This window comes from Anarrhichthys ocellatus, unplaced genomic scaffold (assembly GCF_004355925.1).
Source record: "Anarrhichthys ocellatus isolate YVR2014 unplaced genomic scaffold, GSC_Weel_1.0 scaffold21, whole genome shotgun sequence".
Classification (NCBI taxonomy): Eukaryota; Metazoa; Chordata; class Actinopteri; order Perciformes; family Anarhichadidae; genus Anarrhichthys; species Anarrhichthys ocellatus.
Window position 1 is genome coordinate 4,019,046 of NW_022280051.1, and position 11,862 is coordinate 4,030,907.

Here is an 11,862-nt window from a genome sequence, read left to right on the forward strand (position 1 = left end):
AGCTCCACCAAAACACTCAGGTGCTCCAGTTCCACCAAAACACTCAGGTACTCTAGCTCCGCTAAAACACTCAGGTACTCTAGCTCCGCCAAAACACTCAGGTGCTCCAGCTCCGCCAAAACACTCAGGTGCTCCAGTTCCACCAAAACACTCAGGTGCTCCAGCTCCACCAAAACACTCAGGTACTCCAGCTCCGCCAAAACATTCAGGTACTCTAGCTCCACCAAAACACTCAGGTGCTCCAGCTCCACCGGCACTTGCATTCATCAGACATTCATATTTTTATATGGCAGAGTTGAGCCAAATTTAAAGGAGCTGAATATGGAAATAAATCTCATCCGTTACCAGCGTCGGTCCAAACGTAGAGGCATGTTGGTGTCAGCCTTCAGAGAGCTGGTCCAACCTAAATCAGAACATGCAGATTTGCCAACTGTCACTCTGGCAGGCTGCCCTGTGAATGTTCACTGCTTATCTCATCTATAAAGGTAAAAATGGATATGCAGCGCAAATGACGTAACGCGTCAGCTGCCATTCTGCTAAAAATAGCCGGCTTTGTGGAAATCATGATGTTTTGTTTTTCTGTCCTTCAGGCACGTCAGATTCTGGAGCGAGAGTACAATAACATGCTGGCGCTGGGCACCGACAGGAGACTGGATGAGGTGAGCTCAGCTATTATCCATGAATGTCACCATATTAATGTCACCACAAACAAAGCTTATCGGTCATTTCAGACCCCAAGCAACAATATTACACTCTTACCAACCCTATTCATATTCAAGATTGTTCAATATAATTAATTAGCTCGCATTGTCTAGTGGTAGATAATTTTCAAAGATCTTTAATTATGGTTTCTATTTGTCTGTAAATCAGACAGTTAAATGACGCTGCCAAAGCATACATTATGTATTTAACTGTCCCAGACTGAGAGATTATGTGATTTACGATGCATCTCTTCATGATTAGAAAATAGACGCAATCGTCAACAAGTCGGCACAATCAAAGCCAGATATGTGATTATTTTGTATTTTTTTAGACAATTAGCTTTTAGTACTGAATGTATATTCAAGTTTGAGCCTAAAACGCATGAATGATGTTTGTCTTTCCATCAGTGTGACGACAAAGACTTCCGGGGCCCGTCGTGGAGGAGGCAGTTCCCGCCTCGAGACGTTCACGGTATAAGTATGATGCCCGGATCGGCGGAGACGCTCCCTGCTGGATTCCGTCTCACCACCACGTCTGGTCACTCCAGAAGATTGCCACCTGAAGGTAAGTCCCCGTCTCTGCACCGTCAATCATCATCACCGGTAGATTGTTTGTTCAGTAATACTTGTTGGTCTTGGTGTTACTTTGTTTAGTGCATGAAATGTGTTTAAGGCGGATATTTTTTCAAAGGCAGCTGCAGAGCAAAGGTTGCACTGGTAGATGAAAGCAGCACACCTGAGCGCAGGAGTTGCTGCTCCCTGCTGTGTTGTGACCATGTCTCTTGTTCTCTCCGACTCTGTGACGGCTGCTCTGCAGTCCTCTATGAGGCGCTGGACGACAGTCCTGACGACATGTATTTGGATTGGTTTCAAGGTCAGCTATGTCCCACCTGAGGGTTCTGGGCTTGTTGGCCCTGCGTGTCTTATTATTCTCCACACACTCCCTCCTCTTCACCACTGTCCGGCTGCACCTCTCCTTTTCTTTGTGGTCTCTCACCCTCGCCTCTCTCTCTCTTTTACTCTTGAATCTCTGATATCCAACTCCAAGGGTGTTGTTTTGTAAAGCTGCATAATAGCCTTGTTTAGTCCCCCTGGTTGTAAAAGCTAGGGCGTCAAGTTATGGGTTTAAGACCCATGCTTGCTGGTGTAAGCCTTGAAGTTACAGTAATTAAGCGGCAAAACAAAAAGGTGTCTGGAGCGAGCGGCGCTATGTAAGTTGGCCTGAATCAGGAGGTTTACATAGGGAACAGTATGTCCTCGATGTCTCAATAACTCAAACTGACAGTTTGTGTCATCCCTCTGCTGTTAAACGAGAACACAGGCTGGAATGGGCTTTTCATTAAAGGATCATTCCAGGTTATTACTACTTGGTTCTTGCTTTTGTAGTTTTGGCCATCGTTTCAATTTGTTCTGATGATAATGTGCTCAAAGTAATCGTCCAGGTCTGGGAACACAATCAGTTTGTAAACTATTTAATTTGGAGGTAAAATGTATCCAAAATATTGGACAAAAATGTTGCTGTATGCATTTAGTCCCTTCATACTTATTAGATTTCCCAGGTGTCCGCAATTAACTTGACATAGTTCAAAGTTATGAGTAAGATTGGAACGATTGCCAAAACTTTAAGAATATGACAAAACTACATCAACTCAAGGTCTACTTGCTCATTAGTTGTGGAGCTTTGGACCGCGTTAGTATATTTAGTTTGCTCAGTTGTCTTGGAGCTGAACACGTTTAAACTCTCATGATTACGAACACTGTGAATGTCGGGATCGGAATCACGAGAAGGTTGAACTGAGCTGGTCCTTTGGAAACAACAGTCTCAATGAAAGTCGAGAGTGAAGCTCAAAGATCCAAGTTGTAATGAACTGGACATGATTGTTTGAAGGGTTGCAGAGAGTATCAGCAACTGTGTCTTCACACATTGCGATACATGAATGTAAATCATCCCGCTGCTCCGATTGTGGCCCGTGTTCTCCTCTAACGAGGTGTTCCCAGTGACACTGAAACAGTCCTCCTGTGTTCCTCTGTCTCCCTGGTCTGTGACGTCCTCGATACACTCAAACCCAGACTTCCTTTGAGTGTGCGTGATACATGGCTGTCCTCTTCCGAGGGTGACACTACAAGTAACCTCTGTTGTGAGAGAGAAGTGTTTTGCTTGTGATCCGTTGAGGACGTCTGATCTTGTGGCACATGTTTAGGGTGTGGAGGAATGTTTCATCCTCAGTCTTGATGAGGAGCTTTTAGTATTTCGACTTAACGGTCTGTCTCTTTCGCTGTCTCCACGTACAGTCGGACCCTCTGCAGTGCAGCGGCTGGACAGCTCCACGGTGAGAACCTACTCCTGCTGATTGGAGGAAGAGGGGAACCTTAAACTGTACGCTGTATGTAACGCAACACATCGTTCAATACACAGCTTTCTTCAGAAGTGCTTAAAGCAGATGCTTTTTTTTTTTTTTTTTTGGCTTGGCGAGTCCGTGCAGTGTTTTTGCCAGGAAGCTGTGACTAAGATGGTAGGAGACGGCAGGGAGCCACCATATCGTACTGATGTCGCCTCTTTAATGTCCGTCCAAAAACGATGAGTCAGATTTGGTCCGAGCTTTAGAAATCTGCTTCAACTGAATAAGTTCAGTATCTCACACACAGAGTAATAACAATAGTGACAACCTGATGCAAGAAGAGAACCCTGAACCAGATGTATTTAGCATGTAACACCCAGGTGGACACTCCTTCACTACTTCCTGTAGAACAGTTATAGTTTACTCTAGTGGGGAGTAAATAGAGATGTTATGCCATAACTGACAGGTATGAATTACGACCGTTTTACACTGGATAATGGAATATTATACCACGACTTTTATGACCTTTTCTCGACATGCTATGCTATGACTGCACAGAATTGAGCTTTCTGCGCTTTCATTTTTCTTCCACTGCTGCGAGATGTCACAACCACAAATGATTGCAGCACCTTTCTTAATTTCTGCCTCGACTTTTTTTCTATATGGTTAATAAAACTTTCAAACGGTATGTATTTAAAGATCACAGTTCCTACGGTTGTAACATACACCCACCACACCCACCTCACAGTACCTCATTGAAAACTACTCATTCTGCTTCCCTTCAGGTACAGTTCTGAAGAACTAGTGGAGCTGCTGGACAGGCCAACCTGCCGAGGAACAAACCATTCTGATGACACGCACTGCCAAGAAGCCCTGCTCTCCTCTCGGACCCCCCCTCCTCCCTCCTCCCTATAATGTGGGCACCAGATGCCGGTGCTAAACTGTCCTGCAGGCTGCCCTGTTGTCACCATTTCTACCTTTTACATGTACAGTAACTTGTCGAAGCATAACGTACTGTGTATTTCTTCTACAGGAGATGTGTAGGTTATCTGTAAATAAATATGCCATTTTTTAATATATACATACATCTGATCTATGTATAAAAAGATATTCAGAGTTTGTGCAAAAAAACTTCCCTGCCACCTCATTTAGTGGACCATAGATTAATATATGCTGCTCTAAACTGTCTCCATACTCCCCCACCATCGCTAGATCATTTTGTACATATGGTTTTATTTTTTCATTGTGCTGATGATGATAAATCTGTGCTGCACCATGGAGAGAGAGGAAGAGACTAGATGTGTGAAAACCCACCCTCTAGTGGAGCACAAAAACCACTCTGAGCCCCACAAACTGCATCATCCTTTCTTATGGACTCGCTGTCCTAAAAGGAGAACATGTCAACGCACTGGAACAACATGACGAGCACTTTGATACAACCGCATCAACTCAACGGACTATTTAGTAGCGAAAAACAAGAGATTTACATTACTCTCAGAGAACAAAAAAAAGCAGGATGACATTCATAGAACCTGTCAATTGTTGTACTGTATGTTTTGTCAGGTGATACATCAACACAAAAGGACAAACACTCAGCCAAGCTGGCCTTCTCCCCCTCCCCCTCAGACAGAATAGAGGAAATAACTGAAAGACAGACTGCTTTAGCTCATCGTGTGCGTAGAGTGTATATGACCATGTTGAAGTGAGGTGACATTTAATGACAAACCTGTTGCTTGCTGTGACTTACATTGGTGTAACTGTTGACTCTTTGTTTCTGTCAGAGTTTCCAGGGTAACCTACTGTACAGCCCTGTTTTCTGTCTTTTAGTTATTTCTGATTGACGACTCATACAAGTCTTACGCTTTTAATTTGTTTTTACATCTTCAATTTGCACGAATAATGAATTGTTTTATTTTGTGCCCATTTTTTTATTTATTACTTGTACTTTGGTCAAAAGTAAGTGGTGAGCAAGCAAATTTTCATTGTCAATAAAAAAAAATACTGTCGGTTAATAAATTGTCTTCATTATTCTTCATTCGTAATCTGGAATGGGCATGGCTCATTAATAATAAAAGCCTGAAGTCCAGTAGAGTCTCACATTATTCAGATTAAATGCAAATAGATTTATAATTTCATTTGGCAAAGATTGTAAAACTTACTGACATCAATCTACCTTCAACTTGGCTTGAAAGAATAAAAATCACATTTTATCTCTAGTTTGAGTTCCCATTTGCAACACCTAGTACACTGCATGAACATGCATGCAACACGTCTTGCCAAAATCTATCCAACTTCAGCTTTCTTTATCATCCGACAGGCAAGTTCAGGCCCCACGAGGTCTCAGGGCTTTTTCTACCTGCCTCTCAATGTCTTTGAACACTTCTGGGTCCTCGATGGTTGGAGTGATCTGCAAGAAAAAAATACTTTTTTTATAATTAGAAAGGAACTAACAAAAAGCTAATGAAACAATTATTCAATTAGGAAAAATATATATAGCAGGTCAACATTTTTCTTTTTAAGTCATAGTATAGCATGTCGAAAAAAAGTCAGTATAGCATGTCGAAATAAGTCATAAAAAGTCATAGTATAGCATGTCGGAAGAAAAATTATAGTATATCATGTCAAAAAAAGTCAAAAAAAAAAAAGTCATAGTGTAGCATGTTCAAAAATCATAGTATAGTATGTCATGAGGAAAGTAATAGAAAAGTCATATGTTTTCCAGAGAAATAGAACGAGCGTAGAACTGACATTCCCGTTCACATCTTGTATCGCTCACATCTTAAAGAAGATTAACCGTAGTAGTGGGCTTACTAATTCTATTTCTATGGTTATTCTATTCATAAGCACAGTGCTGAGAGTCATGTTATTTTAAACTAGTCAAATGACCAACGCAAGTTCAATGTCCGTTCTACTCGCATTCTACTTCTCAGATTGTATCATACCTTGTAAGGCTTGCCGTTGACAAGGTTAGCTAAAGCGGAGCGAGGGATCTTGCCAGAGCGCGTTTTCGGCAATCCTTGGACAAAAAGCACTTTCCTAAAGGCAGCCACTGGTCCGATGGTGTCTCTCACAAGCTTCACCATCTCATCTATGAGCTCCTCTTCGTTTTTCTGCACACCTGAGAAAACAAAGCGCAATGTTCTGAACAAGCACACGTAGTTTTAATACCAGCTGGAATTCAGTGTGGGTTATGAGCTTTATTCATAAATATCTGCTCATCGTGACTTGAGTTAATATCCTATATTACTTTAGTTAATGCTACACTATGCATCTGCCGTGTCTCACCATTCTTGAGTACACACAGGGCCAAGGGAACAACACCCTTCAGCGCGTCCTCCAGAGCCACCACAGCACAGTCTCCAACTGCAGGGTGCAGCAGCACTGACTGCAACACACACACACACACACACACACACACACACACACACATGCATCGAAGAGTTGGGAAAACCTGTGTGTCACCTGCTCTGTAATCATTCCCCTACCTCTTCCAATGCTCCGGCTGACAGCCTGTGACCTGCCACGTTGATGACATCATCAGACCGGGACATGATGTAAAGGAAACCCTCCTCATCCATAAAACCTGCGTCCATGGTGTCATAATAACCCTGGTGGTGGAATAGAAAGGAACGGTTACAATCTGAGCACATTTGAATTCATGAGGTCTCTCTTTGGCCGCAAAAAACAAGTGACTCTGTGATGAAAGATTTCAACACTAGAGGGCGCCCTTTTACCACACATACTAAATCACTACTCACTCTACTACAACATGAATCCAAATGACAGAAACAGAGCTTCAATTAAAAACAATCGTTCTTTATCAAATCAGACAGCTGGTCAAATGATTGCATGTCCGTTAAACACCGGAATGTGTGGAAATGATGACGCGTCTTACCGGGAACTTAGTGAAGTAGAGCTCCTTAAACAGAGCGTGGTTCTGCCACAGCGACAATGCTGTACCAGGTGGTAAAGGTAGTCTGAAGGAAAAGATTGTGTTGAAAATTGAAGTTTAGTTCAATTCCAATATTTCTCTTTAACCATAAACCGACACAAAATAACAAAAGGTGAGTCTGCATGACTTTAAAAAATACTTCAAGCATGACATTAAATAACACTTTTCATGTTAAATGTCATGTTAAATTAAGAGCAGTCAATCAGATTTTACCCAATGAAGTAATGGATAACTGTCTAGACTGACGCTCTCACACCCGGTGGATAGGAGAGCTCAGTTACTCAGCCTTTATTTATCCACAGACTTCCAGTAATCCTCCTTCTTGACCAAGATCATCACATTTCCCAAGTTTGAACCCTAAACATGCCTCTGCATGGATTCATTTCTCTGAAAGGAGAATGAGGAGACGTATTTCTGATGCTGACAGTGGATGTTACAAAAAAAAAAGCGTGATTCCAGCTGTTCATGACTGCAGCACAATCTGCAAATATTCTTTAATATTATATAATGTATTGTTTCTTTTACTTGAACACACAGTGCTTCGAAGTCATAACACATTACAATGAGCTCACTCTCTTGTTTATGATTTTATGAAGCTGTGGTTACAGACTTGCTGGCTACTAGAAGGAAAACACAGTAACACAGCTGTTCCCGTCTGTTTACAGCTCCACCTGTGGTTGTCCCTGTAGTCACAGTACATGTGAATTCCTTGGAAATCCCCCCGTGTCGCCCACGAGTCAACACGAGCAGTTACAGAGGAACAGGGAAATGGAGTTGGAGAGCGATAACTGATAGGTAGCAAAACGCAAGATAAGGCAGCACAAAGGGCTACGGGTTGGCCGCTGGAGCTTTTGATGAAGTCCACTATGCACAGGCAGCTCACAGAAACACTGCCCAATGGTATAGATTACTAAGATAAATGAGTGAAAGATTGGAGTTGAAATTGAATTACAGTTTTCTGTCACATTTCGACTGCATGTGAGGGTGACAGAAGAAAGGTCAAGCAATGACCGAGCTGCTCACACAGTCACTCAGCTTACCTCACCACAATATTTCCCAGGGTTTTTGCCTTCACCTCCTGCATGTCATCATCGATCACTGTGACTAGAGGAGAGGAGAGAGCAAGCAATTCATATTCAGAGATGGTGCATCGCCCACTGGCGAAGTGGAAGAGCAGAAGCACGCGATGCTCTGCAGGGAATGAAAAGCAGCTGCTGAGTTTTATCCATTTGAGTTCTGAGTATCTGTAATTAAGGGGCAGCAATTGTGAGATTAAAATATAACTACATGTGTACTGTAGCTGGGATGTGGATCGACAGTTCCGACTCTTACCATTGTAACCTGGAACGGGTTTGCCAGCCTGACCTGCAGGTGGCGTGAGTGAGTTCCCCAGACCAATACACGAGGAGGTGATGGCTGAGCCAGTTTCTGATGAAGAGAGAGACACAGAGAGAGACACGCAGACTCACTTTTATGTGGGAGACCCATAAAGTTTTAGTCAGCGCACAGGAGCTGTAGATCTGTGGTGTAACCCCACAGTTTTGACACAACCTCATCATTGTCTGTTTTATTATGCAAATGTCAAACCTTCTAATGTTGGGCTCATCTATTATGTAGCATTGACTCAGCGGATGTCTCCACCAAGACACACACAACAGGTGACAGACCACACAATGATTTCCATCATTTCTCTACTACACGTTAATATTCTATGGTACATCTACCTGTTTACTGATGTTTTTTTTTTTACTATCTATAGGTGCCTGCTGCTTGCACAGAGGGATATATTGATCTTTAAGACAGGACTGAGCGCTTCATTGGCTGATCAATTTCACATTAGATCAGACAGAAACCGGCCTTTTGGCATTTTCAAATTATTAAACTGAACAAAAGGCAGTTAAATAACCTCACCTGCTGCCATTTGTCTTCACCAACATGCAAATGTATGCACCAGCTTATCCAGAAGGTAATGAGATCATCTACTCTGTATGACGCTTCTGTCATGTGTTGTGCTTGAGTTATTGCGGCCCCGAGTGTGTTGGCATTTTGGACAGTTAAAATGCAAATTCATGCAGAAAGGTGCATTAAACCTGAATCCGATCAGCTATTATTACACGGGGGAGGGGGGGGGCAGTCAGTGGCAGTGCTAACGGCAGAAGTGTCTTCTGAGAAGGCTAAGGCCAATGGACAAAACATTTAAGACAGCAGGCCTGCTCTGCAAATGACAGCTCAGTTAGTACAACGGTGATGCCTCTTAAATCTTGTAGGGAGAGCTACAGCAACAGGACTTCAGCAGGGTTTCAGTCAGTGGAGTAGTATTAACCATCGGCAGGACTGTGAATTGCCTCACCTGCATGCAGTTCTGCAGTTCTGAGTGTGTGCACAAGAAAGAACAAAACAAAGAGAAAAATTCGTACAACTGATCAAAACCTCTGTAGGGAACCTTTAAGATGCACCATGCTGACTGCAGTCATGGAAAGGAGCCTGAATCCATGAGACACCAACAGAGTTCTCTGGGGAAAAGGAACGAGTAAAGTTGATATAAACTGCCTCAACAAGCAAGAAAGAAAGAAAGAAAGAACTATTTTTACACATTACACACAGGCCCAAAATGCACACACATGCACAAACAGGACATTAGACACACACATGCATTAGAAATAGAAACCCTTTTTTATTGTCATATACACATACACGAAATTTGACCTCTGCATTTGACCAGAGGTCAATGACAAGCGCCCGGGGAGCCGGGGGGTGGGTGTTGCAAGAGTTGAATACATTTCCCAACCTCTGAACTGGCAACCATGTACGCCTCATTCATCAGTGGCAGGTTAGCCACTCCCTGCAGGGTTCAAAGCCCATCAGTGTCAGCAGAGACAGCATTCAGCACCGATGATTTAAAACAAAAAAAAAAAAAAAAGAAGGATTTTTTTTATTCCTTTAGGGGGGATATTCAGTGAGGCCCACATGGTCTGAGAGCCGAGTGATGAAAGAGTGATGACAGACTCTTGACCAATCATGCCCTTTGCTTTCCCCTTCAGGAACGCACTACTCCTTGCACTGCACCATTTATGTAATGGGAATGGGACTAGAGCAAAGGGGAAATGCTGTCACTTGTAAGAAAAGTTGAAACAGATTCATGAAGGTATGGAAAGATTTATGGCGTGGGATTTCAAGGATCGGTATTAGTCTCGCACTACGGGACAATCGTCGAACCCCGTCTACCACATGGTCTGATTTAAGAATGCCAAGTTGTTGCTAAAACGCCAGAGAGAGCAAACCTACGCCCTGTACCTGTCCTGCAGCAACAACAGTTCTGTGCATGTGTATCTGCTACAAGCACACAACTTCTGCATAAACCCAAGATGAAGTGCCGCTCTGAAGACTTTGAATTGGTTCTGCTATGCAGGCTTCTTTTAAACCAGGGACACTGTCTTCAGTCTCTATAGAGCGTGAGACTTGTGAGTCTAGGTCAGTATTGACACTTTTGGAGTGGTGGAAGTTTTGAGTGATCAGTATTTTGTGCAAAAATTACAAAGTGATTGAATATAATTAGATAATGTTAAAAATAAATTGCTTACGAAACCGTACCTTAAATCGACTTAGATGACATTATCTTATCAATGTATTATAACGAGCCAATATTGGCAAACCGATATATCCGTCTGTCCCTGGAGGAAGCCGCGAGGGTCCTTTAAAAGCGCTCCTGAATTGCCCGTCGATTAGGGCTCGCCACAACCACTGAACCGTGTCAGCATGAGTGGAGTGTTTAAACCTGGCTGTTTACAGCAGGAGCCGGGGCCTCTCTGGCGGTGACACGGGCCCTGGGGCGAGTAAATTCAAAAAACCCCCAAATGAAAAAAGACAATATAATTGGACCTTGACATTTTACAAGGCACAGAGGGGAGAGAGAGTGAACTGTCTGGACAGCTTTCAGGCGTGAAATCAAACCATTACAAAGCAAAGCAACCTCAATGGAAAATTATCTACACTAAAAATGCACTGAAAGGCTTCCTCCTCACATGTCAAGAACTCCTCAGCCCACAATACGAAGGCGTGATAGATCATAACACAGCAGTTGTTGTTCATTTACATTCCTACACCCCTCAGAGAGAAGCGATACAAAGATGATTACAACATTCTGATTACCTGGACGGGCATTTGAACTATCATTACTTCAAGCAGACAGTATCTCTATTGATGTAGAAATGTGACTATTGACACCCTCAGCGCTATGATCTACCCATAACTCAACCGTATCTTCCATAATAAACTGCCCACAAGGACAAAATCGAATCCAATGTGGTTATCTGTCAAAACTGAGTCTATTTAAGGGTCGAGATTAAAAAAAAAAAAAATGTCCTTGAGAGACAAAGCAGATGCTGCTGTACTGGTCACATTGTGCAGAGGAGATTAAATATGCTGGATATGAAAGGCAGACAGCACCGGCTGAGACAGGTGAGTGAACACTAGAGTGGAGTGAAAACATCATCTGTGAGATGGAGTCGATCACACACACACACACACACACACACACACACACACACACACACACACACACACACGCTGTGTATCTGAATGACTGGAGTCTTTGGCACACACACATACAGACACAAAAACACACCTCTGTATCAGTGTTCGTCTGCTGTCTTTTCCCTTTTTGTTTGCTCCTTCTCGCTGCCTTTGCCTCTGTACACAAACAAATCAATCTCCCTTCGACCTGTTGGAGATGAGCTCGGCCAGTGAGAGGCATTTTGAGTGTGATGAATGGGTTGAGTGAGGGGGAGGGTTGTCGGGGAGGAGGCACCGGAAGAGCGGGATGGGCAGTACGGTGCTTTGGCGCTATCGAATAGTCGTGCTCATTACTAGT

General features: G+C 43.0%; 2 protein-coding genes across 16 annotated transcripts in view; one reads left to right on the top strand and one right to left on the bottom strand.

Annotated features, from left to right (window-relative positions):
* ppfia2 (PTPRF interacting protein alpha 2) overlaps window positions 1–4,146 on the top strand; it is a 126,275-nt gene extending 122,129 nt beyond the window's left edge. For 7 of the 15 annotated variants that reach the window (XM_031858983.1, XM_031858991.1, XM_031858986.1 and 4 more), the window contains 4 exons: window positions 591–659; window positions 1,110–1,266; window positions 1,519–1,575; window positions 2,994–4,146. In XM_031858983.1, coding sequence (XP_031714843.1) covers window positions 591–659; window positions 1,110–1,266; window positions 1,519–1,575; window positions 2,994–3,052 — 342 coding nt within the window. In that variant the 3' untranslated portion in view covers window positions 3,053–4,146. The remainder of the gene's footprint in view (window positions 1–590; window positions 660–1,109; window positions 1,267–1,518; window positions 1,576–2,993) is intronic. The other 8 variants (XM_031858989.1, XM_031858990.1, XM_031858998.1 and 5 more) reach the window with 5 other exon arrangements.
* The window catches only part of acss3 (acyl-CoA synthetase short chain family member 3), a 34,687-nt gene continuing 23,096 nt past the window's right edge, over window positions 272–11,862 (bottom strand). Inside the window, exons 10-16 of the mRNA XM_031859000.1 lie at window positions 8,325–8,420; window positions 8,033–8,096; window positions 6,936–7,017; window positions 6,526–6,648; window positions 6,326–6,425; window positions 5,983–6,158; window positions 272–5,447 (exon numbers count right to left, since the gene is read on the bottom strand). Of these exons, the coding sequence (XP_031714860.1) occupies window positions 5,364–5,447; window positions 5,983–6,158; window positions 6,326–6,425; window positions 6,526–6,648; window positions 6,936–7,017; window positions 8,033–8,096; window positions 8,325–8,420 (725 nt within the window). The 3' untranslated portion in view covers window positions 272–5,363. The remainder of the gene's footprint in view (window positions 5,448–5,982; window positions 6,159–6,325; window positions 6,426–6,525; window positions 6,649–6,935; window positions 7,018–8,032; window positions 8,097–8,324; window positions 8,421–11,862) is intronic.